The 26773-nt window shown below is 43.0% G+C and overlaps 1 protein-coding gene across 1 annotated transcript in view; it reads left to right on the top strand.

Moving 5' to 3' along the window:
- LOC126285169 (odorant receptor Or2-like) overlaps window positions 1-26773 on the top strand; it is a 45468-nt gene that overhangs the window by 14415 nt on the left and 4280 nt on the right. The window contains exons 2-4 of the mRNA XM_049984479.1: window positions 3766-3865; window positions 11580-11681; window positions 17325-17480. Coding sequence (XP_049840436.1) covers window positions 3766-3865; window positions 11580-11681; window positions 17325-17480 — 358 coding nt within the window. The remainder of the gene's footprint in view (window positions 1-3765; window positions 3866-11579; window positions 11682-17324; window positions 17481-26773) is intronic.

Consider the following 26773-nt stretch of genomic DNA (forward strand, 5'->3'; position numbering starts at 1 on the left):
CCATTCAAATCAGTATAGCACGATTATGACCTTGAAACATGGACAGTTATCCTGCTGGAATATGTCCTCGCTGTATGGGGAAACTTCACGCATGAAACGACGCAGGTGGTCTGCAATGATGCTTATGTGGTTCACTGCTACCATGATACCTTCGATTACCACCAGAGACCCAACGGAAGTCCTACGCACTGTACCCCACGGATAAGTCTGACGTCACCGGCCTGAATCTGAGGGGCAGTGCATGTTTCATGAAGCCCTTTACCTGGATGATGGCTTCTAAGCCTCCAACCACTGACCTCGGGGAACATGAAATGCGATTCTTCAATAGGCGACACGTTTCTATCGATCCACGGTGAAAATCCAGTGAGGCTATTGTGATGACCTCAACCCACAGGCAAAATAATTATCAAAATCTGTACTGTGAAGTCACCCAAAATTCTAGTTGGAAAACCACACTCTTTGTTATAGTTCTCAATTGGTCACGATTCCACTTTGTTTATGAACTGAAAACTCTAATATTCACGAGAAACTGCTCTCAAATTAACCTGAACCGACAAAATTGTGTGTATATTCTCTGAAACTTCAAAGACATTTGAGACAATATCTGAAAGGAATTAGAAAAAGTGACAAAATTTCGTGAATCGCACACAATACTGTTAACAGTCGCATGAACACTGGGGGTTTCACCATACATCTACCCACTTTTCAGTATAGCCATTGTCTCTTAATACTACGACTCGTAGCAATAGAATATCAAAAACTTTTATTACTGGGTAAACAGTCACTACGTGATTTGACAGCTGACATTTATAATTCCCGCTCACATCAGGAAAAGCACCAATACGGGAATAACAACTTTTACGTTATTGGTCAGAACGCAAGCAATTATGGCGGTCGCCGTTATTTTTCTCGCGAAGCCATATTTCTCGACAAAATACTCTTATTAGCCACTGTCATATATCTAGTCTCATAACAATACATAAAACTACATAAAATAACTGCAATAATTTTGACATGCAAGGAGAATTAGTCCTAACGAGAGGAAGAAGTTTATATTTACTCGTGTTCCAACAATGACTACCACGCAACTTTTAATTCACTGATTGTAATTTTATTTTCGTTAGCAGAAAGCAAACATAAACTAAACAAAGAATTTAATTAAATAGAGTCTGTAATTCTTATACTTTTAATAGAGAAAGAAAGTTTCTAGGTCAGGGGATAGCGTTCGGCGAAATCTCTTAACTTTTTGTTGCATACGAAGCGTTGCGTTGGGCAGCACGGTGTCGGCGGGTTACAATGATGAGAGCAGCATACAGACAGTTCCGCTGGTTAAGCTTCTCCGGCGAAACGCCAATAAAGTTCCAGCACAGCTGTATCATTAACCCCGTGGTGATTAACAAACCACAAGACGCCAGTATCCGAATGTTGTTGACATGTCCTCTCTTTCAGAGTACATGACGTAGACATCGCTCGTTTGTACACTTTATGCACTGTCCGTGACGCTATCGTCCATAATTACACGGTTCGTCACATTCATATATTCATAGCCACAAATACACAGTTCATAGAATTGTTCTTGTGTGTGAAGCACACCGTAAACAATGTCCACGCTGTTGTCGCATTTCAGACTTCGACAACGTCACTGAAATTCATTTATATTGCACGGTTAATTAAAGTCTTCACTTTCACGGCTTGATAGAATGTGATATACAACAGTCCCACCACCCGAAACCAATACCAGCAAAGTTTATTCGCATAAAAGCACAGTTCGTGTCGGCCACAACAAAGTAATGTTAGTGGCACTTTACAGTCCGGTTTATTTGCTCTTAAAGTTCGCTGGCCATGGCATTACATACCGCAGTGATAAACAGAGCTACAAATCTGAAAGTTCGGTATCACTGTCCATACAATTACGTATGCTGTTCATGAAACACAGTACTATTTTTCCCGCGCACGTTTCACAGACATGCCATCCACCATCCCCTCTACTACGCAGCAACCTTTCGGCCCTCGATGTCACTATCGCTGTCCCCTGTCTAAAGATGTTATGTCGTTATCGTAAATTACATAAACCTTTATAAATGTTATTGACTGCGTTTTTCACAATTAATAATATTCCAAAAGAGAACTTTACATACTTTACCACAGGTACAAAGCAAGAAGCGTATTTATCCATTGGCAAATGATATAATCACACTTACATTTAAAAACCACACTAGAATGTTACATAATCACAATTAGAAATGCCCATATGAACAAAAGAAAAAGAATAGAAATCTAAAGAAAATCACGAAAAAAATTTTATATGCGTAATTAGGAATGCCTTCACAATATGCCCACTGCAATCATAATTGAGGATGTGGTTGGGTCAAAACAGGAACACGCACATGTCTTGTGATGTGGAACTTAGAGGTCGGAGGACTTCCCTCTGTGGAATCCAGAACCGGCAGCGATCTGTGACGAGGCGTGATCGTCCAAAACCATACGGCTTAATCAATACTTCACTAGCCTTCAGCCACTGTCCACAGGTCTCATATGAGACACTAGTACGCCAACAGGCGAGCAGCTTCGCCGTTTCAGAGGATCTAGTTTCCAGCGCCACAACATTGTGCCCTTTGTCAAAACCTTTAATATCAGGGGATTACCACATTTGTGGCCCATATCTTCGCTATAATGACTGCCCACTACTCTCTCTTCCACTTTAATTCCTTCATTACTGCCTCACTTACACGCATCACCACCAGGAGGGTTTTACCCTCGCTGTGGGCAGTAGTCATAGCGTTTTGGCTCATCATTGTGCATTAACATGGACAGATGCATCAAACTTGTTTGCGGTCTGAAGACCAGAACAACAGCAACATATTTAATGTATGTCACAGATATTTCTACACTGATTTCATATGTATCTCTAGAGAATTTCTTCCTGCAGTTTCGTTTTCACACATTCGAGTTTATATGATGTCACATCTCCTGAACTACGTATCATAAAATGATATAATTTTGTCCGTACATTTAATGGTACATGTGAATCTTGCCTGCAAAACGTGTCGCGAATTCAGAAAGTAGTGAAGAACTAAAAAAAAAAAAAGACATCATGTCTGGTGCCGCAGTCTTATGCGGGGACAGCGAAAGTGTAGTAAGCGATAAACTTTTACCCATTTATTACTTTGTGGGCTCTGTCGGCCAAAAGAAGTTTCGTAAGGATTTGACCGTGATGATTTATGACGGATGACACTAAACAGCAAGGTCATCAGGGCGCAGCATTTGAAATTATGTGTGAAGTTTATTGCGAGCCAGTATGTGTCCTCATTCTCAAATTGGATGAATAAAGACTGGGTACCGGTGCGTCGTGGAGTACACTGTTTACTCCCTTGCATTCCCACCCCTTTGATTGGTAGGTGGTTCTTACCTCGACAGTAGTTCTTTTCAGACAGTAAGTAATATGTATACCAAGCGTGGTTGAAATCGGTACTGGGGTTTAGGAGACGATGTGGAACATAAATAGGTTCTTACATACATACAATTTTAAAATGTGTTTGGATTAAGTTGTAAGTCCACTATTACGTTCACTTAATTATAACTTAATAAAATGCTGTAATAATATATAGACACAAAATGTAAGTTTCTGGAATTGGCGTACTAACCCTTCGGGTTTCATAAGTCAGAGGTTTAATTTTATATTGCCCCATTCTTGATGTGTGGAAATCCTGCGTACATTTTGTGTCAGCGGGAAATATGAAAGTTTTGTTGTTGTTGTTCTTCCAGGTTCGTCGTACGACTGCAGAACACAATGAGCCCCATCGCAATGACCCAGTTCTTTTTCAGCGTCATCGTCGCTTGCATGGCGCTGTTCCAGGCCACATATGTAAGATATTTGCACCAAACTTAGTTATACCATAATAATTTTTTTTAGCAACAGCACAAGAAAAATTTTGAAGATCAACTCTACAGCTCAGTAAGAGACTGTTGAAGATGAACAACGCCTTAAACCTGATAACAGAGAAAAGGAACTCTCTACTTGGTGACCAACTTTTAACGCAACTACTTTCGCAGCTTGCAGTCGGACGGAGAGACCGCGGTGAGGATGGCGGAAAGTCCGCAATAAATGTCAGTAAATATAGTACGGTCTGTTGCATTAGTTATTTCTGATATACATAACATAAACACTACAAAGCAGAGTATGTTAAGTGGAGACGGAAAGCAAACAGGCTCAAAAATCTATTTTTAGATATTTGCGTATTTGGAAAGCTCTCCATTCCCGGCATGAAAACGTTTCTGTTTCATATAAATACCACAAATTGCTCGCGAGATGTGAATTTTTTCCTGATGCTCTGTGCGATTTGGCATTCAAATTTCGTGCTTGCTTCTATGCGCCATTCAGAGAAAATTGCACCGATTTCAATATATCTTGTTCCCCGTTTGTTACCTGTACTGTTTTAGTGTGTCAAGGCTTTCTATCGACACTCTTAGTTCTGAACATGTTTGTTGCTGTTTTCGAATACTGTTGTACGTTCTTTACTACGATGAGTAAGCACTGATTTATATTCTCTCCGGTTTCAGACATTTTTATCAAAGTGGCACAAACAAAGAAAACTTAGCCTGAAGAAAAATTCAGAGGAAAGAAACATGTAAAGCTAAATGACGTTACTTGGTCAAAGGAACTAAGATTCCTGAATGTAAAGAAGCACCTCAAGAAAGAAAGCGCTATATCTTCGAGGCTTTTCCTCACAGTCAGCTTGTGTGGATGAATACTCGTTTGGAAATTTGTGTTGAACTTCAGCATGCTCTGTGACTTTATGTTAAAAAATAGTGTATGAGGTAAATGTAGTGGTAGCACGTCTTTGGGAATCAACGTCTTCGCAAAGGAATTGTGTCAAAACTGACATTGAATTGTTCAAAGCGTGTAGCAGTTGCTACAACAATGGTGTCACAAATGAAAAATAATAATATGTATTAAAATAACTTTAGGCTAGTTTATGATCTCAGATCATTGGTAAAGGGACGGAGGCAGACAAACTCTTTTGTGGACTACTTGACATTCCAAATCCGCCTGCAAAATTTATGACTTATAATGAATTTATTGGAAGTGCTCTTGCTGAAGTCTACAAACTACCAATGGAATAATCAGTTAAAGGATCAGTCAAGGGAACTGGTGACCGCGAACGAGCTGAAGTTTGTGCGTGTTTAGATGACAGTTCGCTGCAACGTGGCCACACTTGACTAAATAGTTTTGTGACTGCTACATAATTTGATACCAGCAAGTTAATTAATGTGAAGATTCTAAGCAAATATTTCACTTGCCTCACTGAAATGGAAATGTAACATGAGGACAAGTGTCAGAAGAATCATGCTGGTCCTAGCGGTGACATGGAAGTGGCACGAGTTGTCAGGATCTTCAATCGTGCACCGGCAAATAGAGATGTTAGATAAAATAGTGTTTAAAGGATAGCGACAGCAGGGCTTCCGACCAGATATGTACACAAGAACACTATGGTTCTAGTGTTAAGTCTGCAAATTAGAATGCATTTGGAATGTGGGGAAGAGAATGTGGTCCAGGTTGAGAAGACAGTTGAAAGAAAGAACAAAAATACTACTGCGAGATGGCAAAGAGATAAGTTGTGAAGGTCGCCTGAGAAACGCTGAGATAGATTACGTAACTGCTGTAGCATGGCCATAACAACAAATGTTGGGAATTCAGAAAACGTGAAGATAGCTGTATGGGCTATGTTTTCTCCATAGGCTTTCCCCAAATGAAAATTCTCAGCATTTTATTTGCCCAAATGATCTTGACACTTGATGCAAGTGTAGGAGAAGCACAACATACGACCGCAGACATTCTTTATCTGCTGGAACAATCAATGAAATTAAAATTATATTTAGATATCTTAGTAAAGATACTTTGTTGAAAAATGTCTTCATGAGAAAACACAACAAACGAATGTGTAAATTCTTTCATTTGTAACCGGTTACCAAAAACTGTGTTTGGTTAGTTTACAACCTTTAAATTTGCTGTATATGACGCCATTTTATGCTTCAGTGATGGTGTAATAAAGAAAGTGGATATTTTAGAAGCATTGGGCATACAGTTTAGTGGTATTACATCAAAGCCCATGACGCAAATAGATGAAAAGGTAATCTGCGTAGCAGAAGTTGCTGATTTAAAATGCAGAGAAGAACCAAGACAGAAAAAAACGAGGAACCAAGAAGAGAAAAGATCAATACGATTCAGATGATGCTAAGTATAGTGCAGAAAATATTAATATATATAATTTTCACAAATGACTATATCAGAATTACAATATTAAACTTTGAAATGATTTTTCCCAAAATCAAGTATTATGAGTTTTAGGTGCCATTATTTTCTGAACTGAAAGGGTTAGAAATATGAAATACCAGCAATTGTACTCCGGATGGTGATAACTTATTACAAGTAAATCAAGAACCAACAATCGAACAGAAACTATTTAATCGAACAGAATTTGGTTTGTTTCCACTAATGTATAGAAAAAAGTGATATTTGATTATAGGCAGATTTAAAAAATTCCTTGGAATCTATAAGAAGTGTTTCGTTAATTTTACTTGTGAATTTAGGCTTTTATGTTACACACATTCAGCAAAAATTGCAGTGTTCTAATACTCGTAGTTATTTTGAAAGGTGCTTCTATTCAGCGGGTAAAATAACATTGGCAGAATGGGAATAGAAACTGCCTCTCACCTGCCCTTGAGCAAGAAGACGCTGAAAGTGTCTCCCTTCGTCGGTCAAACATTTCTGACACCCGTTTAAGAGATTTATTATTACAGCCTGCAGTTCTCTCAGAAAAATATCAGCAATATCTTGACGATTCTAAGTTCTAAATTAATCTAAAGCCCGTGGATCGGTTTACATACTTTCTCTTTTAATGCTTTTGACACAAAAAAACGTGAGGGGGTTGATTCAGTAGAACATGGAGTTAAATTTTGTTTGTTATAACTCTTTCCTGAAACGCGAAACAAATTCCCTGTAATAAGAAGTTGGCTACAGAGCTCTCGCAGAGTCTTACTTACGGGTCGCAAGGCTACGTTCTTTCTCAGTTTACTGGCCAAAAAAAAGCCTTATAATGTTTTCCGTATACACCTCACTGTTAATTCTACTGCGCCACAGAATAATAATAGTTACAAGATATAATAATTTTATTAAAACAAGCGAGGATACGTATTCAGCAGAAAGGAGAACACGACAGAAAACCGAAGGAAGCAAGACAAGCACTTTTGTCAGCCCATAAGACAACTTGTCAGAAACGCTGTCTATTTTACAAGAGCACATGTCGAGAAACCGACAACAGAATAAGAACGACACATGCGGTCATTACAAACCGAAATACGCGTCATATCCTCATTGGGTTAGATGGCATTCTCTATAAGAGCAGTCAGTTCCATGACTGCCATACTGCGGTGAATCAATGTCCTAGATGCCCGAGCACATTCTATGAATTAGCCTAAAGTACACTCAAGGCTATGGCCTTCAGCCGACGGGCTTGATGCAACTCGTCGCCTACCATCGATGAGGTGTATAAATTCGCTTGGAGAAAATGCAGCTCATTCTTCCCCAAGCGTCGAAATCACATTAGGTAGTGATGTCGAACGGTGGCGTCCGGAAGAAGTCGACATTGTAACGTGTGCCAAGGTGTTCCATTGAGTTAATGTCGCAATTTTTGGCAGACCAGTCAGTTTCAGAAATGAAACTTTCTGGCAGATTAAAACTGTGTGCCCGACCGAGACTCGAACTCGTGACCTTTGCCTTTCGCGGGCAAGTGCTCTACCATCTGAGCTACCGAAGCACGACTCACGCCTGGTACTCACAGCTTTACTTCTGCCAGTAACTCGTCTCCTACCTTCCAAACTTTACAGAAGCTCTTCTGCGAACCTTGCAGAACTAGCACTCCTGAAAGAAAGGATATTGCTGTGACATGGCTTAGCCACAGCCTTGGGGATGTTTCCAGAATGAGATTTTCGCTCTGAAGCGGAGTGTGCGCTGATATGAAACTTCCTGGCAGATTAAAACTGTGTGCCCGACCGAGACTCGAACTCGGGACCTTTACCTTTCGCGGGCAAGTTCTCTACCGGTAGGAGACGAGGTACTGGCAGAAGTAAAGCTGCGAGTACTGGGCGTGAGTCGTGCTTCGGTAGCTCAGATGATAGAGCACTTGCCCACGAAAGGTCCCGAGTTTGAGTCTCGGTCGGGCACACAGTTTTAATCTGCCACGAAGTTTCGTATCAGCGCACACTCCGCTGAAGAGTGAAAACCTCATTCTGGAGTTTCAGAAATGTTGCTTTGATAAACCATTGCCTCGCATTGTCGTGCTGATACAACTATGATAGTCTCCGAACTGTTCCTGTGTTGCATAAGGTAGATAATGCAGTAAATTGTCACCATATTATTCCGAAGTTTGCATTTTCTTAAGAGCAGTAAGATGATCACGGCTTAAGTACAAAAATCATTCTTACGCCGTAGCAATGCCTTCTCTGTACTTCATTGTTGGCATTGTACGTGACTGGACGTAACGTTGTGACTTCGTAGGCTTTCCCGGCGTAATACGTCTTGAAACGGATTTGCTGCCGGATCCTAAAATCATCTCGATTTGATATTTCTGCGATCCAACTGGTCGCCATCTTCAGGAGGATGCTGCTTCTGCTGATTAGTCTCGCTGAAAACTGACACCAGGTTGCAAATCGACGTCCTATGTAGGCTACCGTATCGTACACGGCGCATGCGCCACCCGTCGTGGTTGCTACCCTTCAAGACTGGGCAGGTGGCGTCGCCCTTAGTAGAACACTGGCGACAACGATATATCGCACTCAGTGACAATTCTCGAACACTCGGACTGGCCGTACCGAAGAACGTCCTGTTTTGATGCGGGACAGTACAGGATTCCACGTCCTGCTAAGAGGAAAATCATTGTCTGTATTAATTACATTACCTGCCAAACTAATTTCAATTGCCCCTTTATAGACACTGTTCCCACTCCCCCCCCTCCCCCTCTCTCTCTCTCTCTCTCTCTCTCTCTCTCTCTCTCTCTCTCTCTCTCTCTCTCTCTCTCACACACACACACACACACACACACACATGCGCACACACACACACACACACACACACACACACACACACACACACACGGGCGCAGCAACAGCTATAAACATAAAAGAAATGAATAGGCGTTAGTTTACAACATATACACTGGTGTCCAAAATTAACACAAAAACTACTGTTTGACAGTCCGGTGTCTAATTCATGACACAATCATACGACATGTCAAAAGATGTCGTTACGATCTGCCCCGAAGACAACATTTCGACCAACGGATAACTAAGCCAGCATTGACGTCAGGGCACCTGCAAGAGGGTTAGATTTTCCAAGGTAGTCCCACATTCACAGTCGCTGTGCACACAGTTGCAGACGGTGCACTACGGCACAGAGAAGACGCCTACAGACTCTCTGCTGTGGAGGGCCACAGAAAGAATGGAACCAAGAAAGTCGTAAACTGATGTGGCCCGATGGCTTAATGTGAATCGTTCTATAGTTTCTCGGATGAGGCGACATTCTATACACACCTAAACTGTATCCTGGAGACCAGTACAGGGCCGATCACTTGTGACATCAGAAAGAATGGACCGTTAGTTGCTGTAAGGACATGGTGGTAGCGCCTTAGTAATGCTCAGCAACTGGCATCTGCCATTACAGCATTCCATGGACGTGTTGTATCGAGGCAAACGGTGTACAGAAAGCTTGAGCAGAGTGGCCTTTATAGTTGGAGACCTGCTGTCTGTTTACCTATGGCGTGCCTCCACAGAAGGGATCATCCGTCAACATGGCACCTCGACGGTACAACGGTGGGCCGCTGTTCCTTCCAATGATGTGACGCGATTTGGTCTGAAGGGTGATTTTCGGCGGATTCACGTCTGGAGGCCACGTGAAAAATGATTTAGGGACCCAAACATTATGGAAAGAGACCGATATCTAGTAGGATCCGTAATGGTGTGGGCAGGGTTTATGTTGAACACTCGAACACCTCTTCATGAAATTGTACAGATGAAGCATGAAGATTTAACTGTTGTCAGGTACCGTGAAGAGATCTTGGAATCTCGTATGCGGTTGTTGCGAGGTACTATGGGCCCAGACGTCGTATAGATTGGAACTCATAGGCAAGGGCGGTTGATGTTTTTTTGGAAAAGGAAGATATTTCAGGCATTGCGTGCCTGTTCGCTCTCCCGTTTTGAATCCCATAGGGCATTTCCCAGATTTAATAGGGAGATGGGCAGCATCCACCAACCACTATCTAAGACTTCTGAACAGCTCTGCAGGAATAATGGGCGTTATTGCCTCAACACGAGGTTGATGACGTCATCCACAGCATGTCCTGTTGTTGTCATAACTGTATTGGCCCCATACTGAGCACATCAACCAGTTGTCAGGATGTGTGTGCAAATCTTTAAGTTAAAAATAAATAAATAAAACTAAGAACAATTTTGTCTATGTTATGCATGTTGCAGATGATTACGTTCTGTATTCCTTACATTCTTTGTCCTTTACTATTACTTCTTTATACTTTTTTGTGGCAAAATAAATGCAGACTTGTAAAATTTCTGTTTGCTGCTTCAATTTTGCACACCAATGTATCTCGTTAGCTTAGCAGCTTGTCAGTAAATAAACCAAAGAGGGTGAGACACATAGTGAACTCAAAGTAGTTATGTCCTGAAATAACATTTTTCGATAAAATATCTGTAATTAGTGTCAGAACACTTATAGTGCATCGTAGAAATAAGGGTAAACAAAATGTAAAGTGTGTAAAGTGTGGAGAAAACGTTAGTAACATAAAAACATGCTTATGTTTCATAAACAGAGCTGTAGTGCGACCACCAGCATGTAACCAGATGAAAGGAAAAACAGATGCCAGCTATAAAAGCGAAGAAATGTAAGAAATCACTTACTTACATGAGAAACGAGACGTGAATTGTTTTATTATCTAAACATAATACATATCAAAACAAAACCGTATCATTCTGTATCCCACTGAAAAAACGTGAAACCCGTTTAGGAGAAATAAAATACAGATCAGCAAGAAAAGGCATTTTTTACTTACAAAACACATATCACCCCAAAAATTTAGGCCTATATCGCATCTATATAAGTAGTAAGCAATATGAAATGTATTGTTAAATACCATTCAGAAAGTTTAATTACACTTATATGGTGAGAATGTTCACTGCTTAAACCTGTGGCTGCCTTGTTATGAGGAGCTTTATACTATTAAGAAAACCTGCACAGGATTTTCAATGTTTATGTCCCACAGTATTTCAGCCTACTTCACGAATGTTGGGATTTCAGATAACACAATTTTTATGAGCAAATACAATAGGAACGCTAAATATTTACTTGTGTAATAATAAAAACCAACTATATTTTAATTTAACTGTGAAGGTAACATATCTTTAAATATCACTTCGCTACCATATTTGATTCAGTAGTGTACCAGTTGGTTGTTGCCACGCACTTATCAGTAACAGAAAATTTTAATGAGCCAGCTTGTTATCGTTGTTTTCAGAGCAAGGACTACACTGCTGTGTTCAGATGTGTCACTTTCATGCCCAATCCTTGCGGCCAGGTTTTGCTCTACTGCTGGGCGGCTCACAACGTAACCGAACAGGTGAGCACAATACGGTACTACATGTTGGATTTCTGTGTCTCTATACCAAACACAAACTATCGTGCAGTTCAACACTGGAGCTCTGTTTCAATGTAATTATTTTACTGATTGCATGTGAAGTACTGTTATGTCTGTGAAACGTTCCGCGTTACAATTTCCAATGGTTTCTTTTCTGTATGAAGTGTATTACCTGTCAAGTTTTGTGTTACAATCTATCGTTTGAGTAGTGGTATCGGAAGTTTTTGAACTGCTCGAGATGCTCTTTTGGCAAAGGGGAACGTATAGTCTGGATTTAACCTAAAAGAAACCTACTTCTCCTACCCGTGGAAATAGGTATTTTACGACGTGTGGCGGGACATCCATCCCTTATCCTTTCACGAATCATCTGCCTCTTTTAATTTATTCTATTTTCACAACTGACAGCTTTCTTGTAGCGATGACATATTCACGTCGTCATTGTATCTTCTATCATGGATTGTACATGTCATGATTGGTAGACTTCTGAAGGGAAAACCATGTGCTGAATGGCTAACTGCGGAAGGAATTGGCAATTGTTGTCCTTACTCATGCAGTTCCACCATGTAATGTAAGAATGAAACTGTTGACACATATGAAGAAATTTTAATGAATACTTCTGTAGGTTACTCGGCGGTAATTATGCTTAAGGTAAAAGGAAAAGGGAAGCCAGTGATCAGGCCCGGAAGAACACGTGATAGTAGACTGATCGCTGTGTTATCGTCAGTCAGTCATCACTGGATGCAGTATGGAAGGTCAAGGTGTCAGCACACCGCACTCCCGGCCGCTGTCCGCGTTCCGACCTTAGAGCAGCCACTTTTCACCCTAGTATCTCCTCGTCTGGGATCACGAGGCTAATCCCACCATCCCACCAAAGTAAAATCCCTAGCGGTACCAGAAATCGAACTCGGAACCCTCACATGAGGACGTGTTATGTTGACCTCTGGGCTATGGAGGCGGACATCTCACATAGGAGGGGTGGAAATTACCCCGAATCGATGTGGTGGCAGTCAGTTCACCGATGGAATTTGGTTTTGCTTGGGCATAGAAAGATTATGTATTGTTGTGTCTGTCTTCAGGGAGGCAACCATAAGTTCCTCTTCTTCCAGCCGGGTCAACATTTCATTAATACCTGTCCCCTTCCCATGACCTTGCTGAAGTCAAAGTGAGGCGCACCATCAACTGCACTCGTCACTGTACACATATACTTCTAGTGGGAGCAGATTACCAGGACACCAGGCGCTGCGAAATATCATTTAGTTCATAATGAAAGCCCATTAAGCTGGTTTTTTGTCTGCCGTATACCCCTTATTGTGATGTGGCAGTATTGGTCACAGCCCAAGTATTTGTACAAGGAAATGGAAGACGCTTAGGAATTGTTGAAACCTGTCTGTCGTGGTTATGTTTTAGTTGCAAAGAAAAAATATGATGAACTGTGGGCGTGAGCCAGGATTTCTGATGAATCTTAACTGAATCACCAATGCATGGCGTTTTGAATGCATTAACTCCGATGATTTTGTTAAAATGGCGATAAAATGAGTTTTGATGAAAACAAAGTGGTTGTGGACAGTCAAAAGTGGACATGTTTATGTTATCCTATTTTAATGACTGCTCTGTAAAGTACAGGGTGATTCAAAAAGAATACCACAACTTTAGGAATTTAAAACTCTGCAACGACAAAAGCCAGAGCTGTCGGCGAATTAAGGGAGCTACAAAGTTTCATTTAGTTGTACATTTGTTCGCTTGAGGCGCTGTGGACTAGGCGTCAGCGTCAGTTGATGTTAAGATGGCGACCGCTCAACAGAAAGCTTTTTGTGTTATTGAGTACGGCAGAAGTGAATCGACGACAGTTGTTCGGAGTGCATTTCGTACGAAGTATGGTGTTAAACCTCCTGATAGGTGGTGTATTAAACGTTGGTGTAACCAGTTTACAGAGAATGGGTGTTTGTGCAAAGGGAAAAGTTCTGGACGGCCGAGAACGAGTGATGAAAATGTAGCACGCATCCAGCAATCATTTGTTCGCAGCCCAGGAAAATCGACTCGCAGAGCTAGCAGAGAGCTGCAAATTCCACAATCAACTGTATGGAGAGTCCTACGAAAAAGGTTAGTTATGAAACCTTATCATCTGAAATTGGTTCAAGCACTGTCTGCAGCTGATAAGATTAAAAGAATCGATTTCTGTGATTTTATCCTTGCTCGATTGGAAACAGATGAATCTTTCGTTTCAAAGATTGTGTTTAGTGATGAAGCAACTTTCCACACTAACGGGAAAGTCAACCGTCACAATGTCTGTATATGGGGCACTGAGAATCCGCGGGAAACAACTCAGTATGAACGTGACTCGCCTAAGGTGAACGTTTTCTGTGCCATTTCAGCCAATAAAGTTTTTCGTCCCTTTTTCCTCGAAGGTGCTACTGTAACTGGACTACAGTATCTGGAGATGTTAGAGAATTGGCTGTTCCCTCAGCTCGAACAAGAAGCACAACAATTCATATTTCAGCAGGATGGAGCGCCACCACATTGGCACTTATCTGTCCGTAACTACCTGAACGTTAACTGCCCGAGGAAATGGATCGGCCGCCAGGCAGCCCGTGACAGAGCACGTCATCACTGGCCTCCAAGAAGCCCTGATCTTACCCCCTGCGATTTTTTCTTATGGGGGTATGTTAAGGATATGGTGTTTCGGCCACCTCTCCCAGCGAAACGAGAAATAACAGCAGCTATCCAAACTGTTACGCCTGATATGTTACAGAGAGTGTGGAACGAGTTGGAGTATCGGGTTGATATTGCTCGAGTGTCTGGAGGGGGCCATATTAAACATCTCCGAACTTGTTTTTGAGTGAAAAAAACCTTTTTAAATACTATTTATAATGATGTATAACAGAAGGTTATGTTATGTTTCTTTCATTAAATACACATTTTTAAAGTTGTGGTATTCTTTTTGAATCACCCTGTATTTTGATGAACAGGCCTTTCTTACAACAAGAAACTCCGTGTGGAATATTGCGCAGAAGCTTTTCTTGCGACTATAACAAAAAAATTGAACATGGAATGAAGATTGTCTAGAAACTAAACCGGGATATCTGACAATCTGAGTTTGATACATATACTGGCTCTTAGGGTGAAGCTTGCATTTGATGCTATAGTTGATCTTCAAATAGCAATCCTTGAACACTGCACTAGAGACTAGTACACAGGTCTGTGTGTCTTAAGGGCGAAACTAACTTCCGTGTTATGTGGCATTGCCAGGTAAAAAAGCTCAATGAAACTTGGACCACACGTGGAACGAACTGCTGAACTATATCAGAGATAGTAAATGAAAGAAATACGCAATGAGACGAACAGATATGATATTTTTATTCAAGAACAACAATGAAACTGAAGTCATCGCTGGAGATTAAATATGCAGGGCATGTTTCTTAATAAGATTTGTGATCAGCACGGACGAGAGTACAACGTACACACATGCTGGAGAAAGCGTTGGGATGGGGATTTTGTGGCAGGGCCTTCCACGGCCCCATTAGTGCGGTTGACAACTGCTGGGTGACGGCTGGTCCGCGTGGCCCCGCTGGAACACGTAACCTCAACGCATACTACATGTCATCTGGGGAACGGACAGGCCATAACATTCGCCGAACGTTCTCTCGTCTCAAGTCCTCTTCCATCTGAACAGTTAGATGCAGTTGCGCACGAACGTTTGCAAACATGAATTAAGTGCCGAAAGCACCCTTGAAAAGACGCACATGAGGAAGGAGTACAGTGTCACGATAACGCTGTTGAGTGTAACGTGTTAGAAGGTTTGCAGTTCGGTACACCCTTGCAAAATTATGTCGCACCACATCATAACACCTGGACCGCCTAAACGATCGAGCTTGCTGGGTATCTCACAATTCGCAATAACTGAGAACACGCAGTGCGCCCCGGAGCTTTGCTAAACCTGATCGTTTAGGTGGTCAGGGTGTTACGGTGTGGGGAGGCATAATGTTGCATGGATGTACTAATATCCAAATCTTTGAACATGGTACACTCACCGATCAATAGCCAATAGCCATCAGGCTTTTTGGCCCCGTCCACCGAAGGAAGTGAGACACATACGTAAAGTTTTCGAAGAAAATTATTACTACAACAGACAAATTTCGCAATCAGTTTCCTCTCAGCCGCGAAAGTAGAAGGCCTCCGGAGAAGACCCGAGGAAGAGGATGGCGTTTTACAGATTTTGTGGCTCAGTGATAGGGAAGTTTAGCCACCTCCTAAGCAGATAAAATTTGCACAGTCTTCAGGATCCCAGAAAGATCCGGAAACTAATGAAAACTCTGAAGGATGGTGTAGGAATGAGGGTACCTGGAATATGGAAAATACCTTATAGCTGTGGGCAGTTTTATGTCAGTCAGACTGTCCGCACTATTGAGCAACTCCGTATAGAACATGAAAGTTGTTTCCACAAAGACTATCCCGAAAAATCAACTGTAGCGGAACACACACTTGAAAACGCACACGTTATCTGTTCTATTACTACACGTACCAACGGATTCTGGAACAGCATAATGAATGGAGCAATAGAAATCAAAATATTGGGCAACACCCTCAATAAAGACGATGGATTGCAGCTGAGTACGGCCTGTTACCCAGTGATGAGGGAGCTGACGCGAGCGCGGCGATCGCGCAACCAAAACAGTGCCGTACATAGTGCGGGACACGACACCAGTGAAGTCACTGGCGGCAGCGGCTACCAGACTAGCGGAATTTGCATGGACAGTCAACCACCTGAAAATGACAGAGCAGATCTCTGCCGAAAGCAAGATTTGACGGGTCTTGAAACCTGAGAATATTTTGTTAAGAAAATTGTAAACTGATAGATGCTACCCTCTTACCTGGGGCCTCTCCGGTTAACCGTGCGATCTAACGCACGGCTTTCCGGAGTGGGAAGGAGCGCCTGTTCCCAGACACGAATCCGTCCGGTGGACTTGTGTCGAGGTCCGGTGAGCCGGCCAGTCTGTGGATGGCTTTTAGGTGGTTTTCCATCGGCGTATGCCGGCTGGTTCCCCTTGTTCCACCTCAGTTACACTATGTCGGCGATTGCTGCACGAACAAGAACTCCACGTACGCATACACCACGCATCTACCACGCAAGCGCATAGGGGCTACACTCGTTCCCTGGGGGGTCCACCGGGGGCCGAACCGCACAATAACCCTGGGATCGGTGTGGGGCGGCGGAGGGGCGAAGTGGACTGTGGTAGTGGTCGTGGGGTTGTCGACCACTGCGGCTGCGGCGGGAATGGAGCCTCTCCGTCGTTTCTAGGTCCCCGATTATCATACAACGTACAACATACAAACCTCTCACTAACATACCACATTATTCTGCAGTTTATACCTCTTCTAAAATGTGCAAGAAATTTTACGGACGTAAACAGAATGGGAAGTCATCACGAAAAAGAGAATTACTGACATTGATTATCCTTTAAGATTTTTAGATGTGTATTATTTTCGGTAATAGAAAGTAGTTAAAAACCACATCACTACTGAATTAACAGAAAGGAGTTGGGATGGATGTTCTCCAAGGTACGCTCTTGCTGTGGTACGTTGTCACTATGGAAGCGTTTACCAATCAGTGTGTTTACGTGCCAACAGGCGGAGGCAGTATCGTCCGCGGCGTACAGCTGCTCGTGGGTGGAGGCAAATCCGAGTTTCAAACGTGACCTGAGGATCGTCATGTGTCGGGCCCAGAAGCCGGTGGTTCTCACTGCCGGACACTTGTACGCCATAAACCGGGCCGCCTTTCTCACGGTAAGTGCAAGTCGGGGCAATGACTCAGCAGAAGAGCGTCGTTTTCGTCGGTGTCTACAGTAAAGTTTCGTAGCTATGTATGATAGCCGTTTGTTTTGAAAGCTAGCGATCCCTCATTGGCACTAGTCAGTCAGGCAGGAAGCAGCCGCCAGGCAAGGCAGAGCAACAGGGGGAAACCGATCTTGTGACATTTCATGAGTTCCTAACCAGGAGCGAAATATATAGTTTCATCTCTGTGCTTTTGTAGTTAAAATCTCTGATTGTTGATCTAATTTATTAGACATACTTCATGCGTTTTTGTCAGTGTCTCCAGTAGAGTTCTGCAGTGAGTGTCAATAGCCCTTTGTTTATATGTGTAGTGTAGTTTTCGACGATCTTTAGCAGGCATAGAGCCTGTTATTTCTGAGAGATGGTGACACTTCACTCTCAGGTCTGGCTATGTTGGCTTCCGTTATACAGCTTGAGGCTTCAGTGGAAGGTCTTCACTGTTGTAGACCGGCCGTGGGGATCCAACGGACGTCCAGCACGACCCACGAGTCTGCTGATCGGTCCGCATTGCTGGTGAGCCCAGTAACTCCACGTATTGGAATTGACCCCTCCTTTGTGGCGGAGTGTGATGCTGCCTCGGGACGTGGTCGGCTACAAAAGACTCCCTCGCGGACAGACAAACAGGTTCCAGGTGCTGTCTGTGGCTGAAACTGTCCCTCAGACTCAGTCGCTTGTCCTGCTTCTGAGTAAACCTCTCAACTTGCAAGAGCCTTTCAGTCACAGAGGATGGAATTGTTGGTAGTTGGGAGTTCTAATGTTAGGTTTGTTATGGGGCCCCTAAGGGAAATGGCTGTCAAGGAGGAGGAAAGCCACAAGCATACCGGTTGGAGACATTCCAGACGAGGAACGGATCCTTCCAGATGCCATGAATAAAACAGGGTACAGCCAGTTGCAGGTGGTGGCTTCACCAGAAACAATGATGTGTGTCGCTTTGGATTGGGAGAGATACTCTCTGGTTTCGAGCGGCTGTCAGAAGTGGCAAAGGCTGCCAGTCCTGCTTGCAACATGAAAGCAGATCTCTCCACTTGCAGCGTAGTCGACAAGAGCGATTGTGGAGTAGAGGGTACGAATCAGAGGCTCAGACAGTTCTGCGACCTAGTACGCTGCAGATTCCTCGACTTGCGTGATAAGGTGCCTGGGTTTCGGGTTCCGCTTGATAAGTCAGGAGTCCATTACAGGCAGGAGGTGCCTGCACGGGTAGCAGGGGTTATCTTTCTTAGGTTTGAGAGTCTCGCGGAATACAAACAGGGATTCAGTCAGGTCGAACACGAGAAGAACGTTGATCCAGGAACCCTTACAATAACAACTGTAAATTGTCGTAAGTGTATTGGTAAGTTCCACAGCTCCACAGCTAACAGAAAGCACTAATGCTCAAATAGTTATAGGCACTGAGTGCTGGCTAAAGCCGGAGATAGGATCAGCCAAATTTTTGCGAAAACCTGGCGGTGTTCAGAAAGGCTAGGCTAAGAACAGTTGGCTGTGGCGCGTTTGTTGCTGCCAGAAGTAGTTTATCTTGTAGCGACATCGAAACTGATAGTTTTTGTAATCACAAAAACTATGTGTAGAGGTCACTCTTGACTAACGGAATAAAATAATAATTGGATCCTTTTTACAGACCTCCAAACGCATATGAAACAATTGAGTCTAATTTCAAACATGTACCAGACTCGTACAATTATAGTTGACGGTAACTTGAATATACCCCCGATAGGTGGCGAAAATACATCTTTAAATCTGAAGGTACGCATAAAATACTATCCCAAATTGTGCTAAACGCCTTCTGTGAAATTTATTTCGAGCCATTAATTCATGAGATCCGTATAATAGTAAACGGTTGTGGCAACACACTTGACCTCTTAGCAACAAATAATTCTGAGCTAATAATGAGCATGACACAAGGATTAGCGAAAACAGGGCTGTTGTAGCGTAACTGAACAGCGTAACTTCAAAATCATACAAAAATAAAATAAATATATATTTATATGTGTGCCGGTTTTTATCTGCGTTTAGAATAGATATCCAAAACGCAGATAAAAATTCGCATGGCGCCTTCCTAAGGAATAATCTCTGTTCATTTCAGTTTAACAACGTAAATGTAAACCAGATGTGGCTTAAATTCAAAGAAATAGTAACCACAGAGAGATTTGTACCAGCTTAAAAAACGACGGAGATTATTCTCTCTGGTTCGCAAAACAGATCAGAACTCTGTTGCACCAACAACGAAAAAAGCGTGCCAAATTTAAACAAATGCACAGTCGCCAAGTTTTACTATCCTTTACAGAAGCTTGAAACTGTTCGGACTTCAGTACGAAATGCTTATAATAGTTTCCACAATGGAACCTGACAGGAAATGCAAAGATATTCTAGTTGTATGTAATGTATGCTAACGACAAGACACGATCAATGCCTTCTCTGCGCCACAATAGTGTAAATACTATTGATGACAGTGCTGCTATAGCAGAGTTACTAAACACAGCCTTCCCAAATTACTTATCCAAGAAGACGAAGAAAACATTCCATAATTCGAATAAAGAACAGCTGTTAACATGAGTAACTTAGAATTAGATATCCTCGGAGTAGTCAAGCAACTTAAATCACTTAATATAAGCAAGTCGTCCGGTACAGACTGTATACCAATTAGGCTCCTATCAGAGTATTCCGGTACAATTGCTCCATCCTTAGCAATAGTATACAGCTGTTCGCTCGACGGAAGATTCTTACCCACGAGCCATACCAATATTCAAGAAAGGCAGTAGAACTAATCCAGTACGAAATTAAGAACGCATGTCAGTAACGTTGATATGCAGCAAGGTTTATTAAAAATATATTGTGTTCGAACATTATGAATTTCCTCGAAGAGAACGGTCTATCGGCACACACAGTCAATACGGATCGTTCTTGTGAAAGGCAGCTCTTTAATAACACGAAGTGTTGAGAGTTATTGACAATGAATTTCAGATTGATAAAATATCTCTAGATTTCCATAAGGCTTTTCACACTGTACCTCACAAGAGGCTTGTAATCAAATTAAGTGCTTATGGAACATCGTCTCAGTGCCGTGTGGCTAGAGACTCCCGTCGGGTAGACCGTTCGCCTGGTGCAAGTCTTTCTCGTTGGCGCCACTTCTGCGACTTGCGAGTCCATGGCGATGACATGATGATGATAAGGACAACACAACACCCAGTCCCCAGCGGAGAAAATCTCCGACCCAGCCGGGAATCGAATCTGGACCTTTAGGTATGACATTCGGTCGCGCTGACCACTCACCTACCAGGGGCGTACATAGTCTCAGTTATGCGACTGGATGCGTTGTTTCTCGTAAGAGAGGTCGTAGTTCGTGGTAAAAGGAGGAAACGCACAATTTTAACCTATAAACCAGTACCAGTTTAATATAATGACACGAGTCACAACTTAAAGCTGTAACTAGAGTCAAATATTTGTGATTAACCGTTCGGGTGACATAACAGCCTGCGTCGCCCTGCGATTGAGGCGTTGTACTTCACAGAATAAAATTAAACAGCGTGTCGTTCCAAGGAGAATTGGGCGTCGTATTACTACCTCCCTCACACACCTCGTGATATGACTACTACGAGAAAATCAGTGGCATTAGATGTTATGCTGAGCTTCACAATGTTTCATTCTTTCCATGCGACATCCGCGATTTTAACAGAAGATGGAGAAAGTGATTGTAATACCAGAAAAACCCTCCACTATACACCATAAGCCGGCTCCCATACTAGATACGTAGATGTAGATGTAAAAGTGAGTATTAAGAAAGTAATATTCGTACTAAGGTTGGGTGTTCATCGGTCATGCACTGGGATAGACGAGGACCCTCCAAGTGCAGGTAGACCATGACTCACACGCACCGTTTCCGGTGGTCAAGGAGTCTCGTGGAGTAGGTTAATGGTGATTTAGTGAGCAGGTAGTTTCCTGGGATACATGACGCAAATCTCATAGATTTTTGTATGGGCTAAATTTCACAGATGTCCACGTCATATTCTAAAGCACTAACTTCCTTGTATCAAGAACGGCAATGGTGTGCCTCAACAGATGATGTTGCGGCTCTGTGTCAGTGTGCTGAACTACACAAAACAGTGGGAAATAAACGTCCTCTGTAGGGCATTTGGTTTCAATGTCTGGAAAAATTCAGCACTCCGTGGCATTAGTCAGTATGTAAGTCTTCACACACATGCGATTCTCCGGATTAGCTGATGTTTATATGGATCAAGTTCATATTAGTTTATGGGCGAGTATGAGCATTCACGTATAGATCATGGTCATCCGGTTTTTGCCGGATGTTTATGGCCAAACGTACACAGAAAATCTGTGTTGATGACGTGATTGCACAATTGCGTGCGGATTCTCGTCAGCCCACACATGTTGATTGTGAAAATTTACAATTTGATCACGTTGGAATGAAGCCTCATCCGTAAAGAGAACATTTGCACTGAAATGAGGATTGACACATTGTTGGATGAACCATTCGCAGAAGTGTACCCTTGGAGGCCAATCAGCTGCTTATAGTGCCTGCACACGCTGTACATGGTACGGAAACAACTGGTTCTCCCGTAGCACTCTCCATACAGTGACGTGGTCAACGTTACCTTGTACAGCAGCAACTTCTCTGACGCTAACATTAGGGGTTTCGACAATTGCACGAAGATTTGCCTCGTCCATTGCAGGTGTCCTCGTCGTTCTAGGTCTTCCCCAGTCGCGAGTCATAGGCTGAAATGTTCCGTGCTCCCTAAGACGCCGATAAATTGCTTCGAACGTCTTCCTGGCGGGACACCTTCGTTCTGGAAATCTGTCTCGATACAAACGTACCGCGCGACGGCTATTGCCCCGTGCTAATCCATACATCAAATGGGCATCTGCCAACTCCACAATTGTAAACATTGCACTGACTGCAAAACCACTTCGTGATGAACACTAACCTGTTGATGCTACATACTAATGTGCCTGATGCTAGTACTGTAGAGAAATGAGTCGCATGTCAACACAAGCATCGAAGTCAACATTACCTTCCTTCAATTGGGCCAACTGGCGGTGAATCGAGGAAGTACAGTACATACTGACGAAAGTAAAATGAGCTCTAACATGGAAATTAAGCGTTTACGGACACATCTTTTCTTTATTTGCGTGTGAGGAATGTTTCCTGAAAGTTTGGCCGTACCTTTTTGTAACACCGTGCATTGTAGCAGACTGTTAGTTTTCTTACCTTATGGTTCAATTTCGCGCTTGTTAGTTCCCTGCACCATGATCATTACACAACATCATAATGGGTGCTCATTTGAGACATGAATGTTACATGAACCTTTGTTGTGCTGTTATACCGTTTCCCAATCGTGCCATTTGAAAACTTACAAAGGCCTTACATATTTCATGTCTCCTAGTACTTCTGTCTAACCAACGGATAGTAAAAGGACAGGAGAAATGCCGTATAAATTGGTATTTTATGTGAACATCCATTTAGTTGCTGTGATTAAATTGATATTTCCAAAATTTGATATTGTTAAAAAGTCATTATTTGATCATCTAAATATGGAACCCGATCGGAGAATTTCTCCATGTGCTGTCCGCTCTCAACTATTGGTTACAAGTCCCTTGCAGAGACTGCTCACGTTAAAACCCATCTACTGTCAGTTTCATTCTAAACTGAAGCATAACTAAGGTCACTCAGTATTAATACCATAAATTTTGCCACTTCTTCACAAAATTTGCCCTACGAATAAATGGCAATGAGAGCTCACTTTTCTTGGGGAAATATTAAGTAAGTAGGAGACTTTCATAGCGCAATGCTGCATATGAAGGGGCCTTTAACATCCCTTAAACTACTGTGACATCTTCAAGTACTATGGCGTAGCCTCGAAGTATAGATCCGTCATCTCTAACACAGAAAACACGCGCTATGGGGACGTAAAGCGCAACTTGCATAAGCTGATACCTGATATTCGAAACCAAGAACCACGTAGTAAATAAATGAGGGTGTATTTAGAACCACAGCACGTGTCTCAAAGCACTCTACAGATGAAACCTACCTTATCCTGAAGATAGACGTTGCCTGTACATTTGCATCTCAGAGACAGTCCATTTCACAGTTTAGAGATGTCACTAAACTCACCCAAAGATGTAAACAACCATGCATGAGCAGCACGTTATGACTCAAACTGTGCACAATAGACTGCCTGCTCGCAAATCCCCCCCCCCCCCCCCCCGACGTCCATGGAAAGGTCTATCATAGCAACCATGACACCATGCAGCGCGGTACAGATGGGCCCAACAACGTGCCAAATGGATCGCTCAGGATTGACGTTACGTTCTCTTCATTGATAAATGCCGCATATGCCTTCAACCAGACAATCGTCAGAGACGTGTTTGGAGGCATCCCGGTCATGCTGAACGCCTTAGACACACTGTCAAGCAAGTGCAGCGAGGAAGGGGTTTCCTGTTGTTTAGGGGTGGCATTATGTGGGGTCAACGTAAGCCGCTGTTGGGCATGGAAGGAGCCGTAACGGCTGAATGCCATCCTTTGACCCATAGTAAAATCATATCGGCAGCATACTGGTGAGGCATTCATTTTCATGGACGACAATTCGCGCACGTCTTGTGAATGACTTCCTTCAGGATAACTACATCGCTCGAGTAGAGTGGCCAGCATGTTCTCCACACATGAACCCTATCGAACATGCTTGGGACGGATTGAAAAATGCTGTTTATGGACGACCCGGCCCACCAACCACTCTGAGGGATCTACGCCGAATCACCTTTGAGGAGTGGGACAATCTGAACCGAAAGTGCCTTGATGAACTTGTGGACAGTACGCCATGACGAATACAGGCATGCATGAATGCAAGAGGACGTGCGACTGGGTATTAGAGTTACCGATGTGTACAGCAATAAGGATCATGACGTCTGAAGGTCTCGCTGTATGGTTTTGATGAGCAGCAAAAAGGGTGGAAATGATGTTTATGTTCGTTTCTATTCCAATTTTCTGTGCTGGTTCCGGAGCTCTCAGAACCGAGGTGATGCAAAACTTTCTTTATGTGTGTCTTTGCAGATAATCGTATTCGAAGAAGAATGATGTTCTATCTGCTGGCAGCAACTTTTCATTATATTATTTCTGCGGAAAACACATTGCTTTTCAGTGAGCTCAGATATTATCCACAAACAGCGACAATGGATGAATAAGCACGTGTGAGTTGAGCACGAACGTCCTAAGAGTCAGAAACGCTTGCGAAAAGAAAAGTAGTGACTTGTGGATTTGATACTAATGCACGTTATGATTCAAGAAATCAGAATGATAGTTCAAAAAAAAGTTGCATATATCATTCATCAGAATACGTGGAAGTAAACCTCCACATTTTCTCTGAAATATCGAAATGGGATCCTATGTATTGAGTTGACAAATTCTCGAATTGTTATTAAACAAGTAGAAAAGTTACTTGGGAGACCACCTACACCCACGGATGACCTAATGAAAAACCAAAATTCGTTATTGTGCATTAGACAAAGTGTCTCTTGCATCGCAGAAATCTAACGACCTGTACAAGGAGAACACACCTGTAGATCTGAAATCATGTAATAAAGAATTATGCTATTGGCACACTTGTAAGCAATATCTCAGTAATGTATAAAACTCTGCCTTTAACGCATAGGGCAAGTTAGTAATTATATTCTCTGACCATACGAAGAAGCAGCGTACAGCGTTAGTTTGAGCAACGAAGTAAAGCTAAGAAACGTATGCTTCCCCGTCGGCATGGGCCAGGCGAACTCAAATTTTAAGCGTCCCGCATCTGATTGGTCGTCAGAGTTCCGCCTTCAGCGACTAGCAGATTCTGTCTCCGGCGGATTCGCAGTAGATGCTCAAGAGTATTCTTTCGTGTTCGACAGCCAACTCAAAGGTATCCTCTCGTGCCGTTCTTAAAATCAACCTTCCTGCGTCGAGTCTGGTTGCACCTCTGGGAATATTTCGAATGTACAGTGAGATGCTATAATGAGTTTCGTCTCGTTACGCTGTCTGGTTATTTGGACCCGAGGAGATTTATAAGTCTGGTTATCGTCTGACAGTGGAACGGAAGTAGTAATTCCTTAGTGAACGAAGGAAGCTCGAAATGCAGAAACAGCATGATCCAGACAATGTTTTTTTCTTACACCGTTTGTCGCGTCCCAAGCGTGGGTTTTGCGAGGGATTGAGCGACACGGTTCGTAAACGGGAATTAGCCGGTTGACCTAATTGAGAGGGAGACTTTTGATCTGGCTAAGATGTTAAATTCCCTGGTGTGAAGGTACAAGGCTAGGATGTTGGTAGAAGTAAACTCGTATGGACGTTATAAAAGTTCTAATTTATTCATAAAGAATACAGATCACCCTAACTGCGTAGTGATTGTACCTACAGAATAGCCAAGCCCATTACAGAGACGGTGACTGACTTCCACCGTTCTGGCTGCCTGATAGAACTTTCCAGCACTTTGCTGCCCACACTAGCACCCTACGTCAGAGTCCCGCGGTCGCTGCCTAAACGCTCATCGGCGACTATCTCCAACTGTCTGCCTGCAGCCCGCCCTCAGCCCAAGTCGGCTGCTACTCACGCTGACTACCGTCGCTGCCTAAACCCGAGAGAGAGAGATCCCCGGAGCGGCGTGCCTCCGAGTTTTGTTAGCTCTTCCCCTTCGACCCCGCCAGCGCTTGGCATGACGTAGCGTCGAGTGCAACTTTTCCTTATTAGGGATTGTTTTAGTATTAACTTCAGTACTTTTCTTCAGAAGCTGGGTGGAGGGGTAGAGGGGCCTCTCCCTATATGGTCACGCACTGCGTCCTGAGCCCTTCATTGGCTCCTCATGACGTAGTGCGGTCCCCACCTAGGGCCCTCTTTCTTTCTCTCTCCGCTCCCAGACTTCTCCCTCTAGCTAAGAGTGTTGATACTGCAAGTTATTGCTTATTGAGAGACCTGCCCAGAGCGCCCTGTTTATCTTAATAACTGAGTCTGCTTCCTTGCTTATCACGCGCAGCTGCCTGGCCGCTTGGACCGCCGCCTCGGCTATCTGGCTGCGTCGTTATTTTTTGTGACCCCTCTGACACGCCTGGCGTCCCCTGTTAACTCTATCTCCCCGTATGATTTATGGTGTATCGTCTGAAAACAACTGCATTTAGACTTGGCTTTTCTGCGGTTACAACACGTTGTTGCCTGTCGAATTACAATGTTGTTTTCTTAAACCGTTGTCGCCTGTCGAATTAGTCAATAT

Source organism: Schistocerca gregaria, chromosome 8 (assembly GCF_023897955.1).
Source record: "Schistocerca gregaria isolate iqSchGreg1 chromosome 8, iqSchGreg1.2, whole genome shotgun sequence".
In the NCBI taxonomy this organism is placed as follows: domain Eukaryota; kingdom Metazoa; phylum Arthropoda; class Insecta; order Orthoptera; family Acrididae; genus Schistocerca; species Schistocerca gregaria.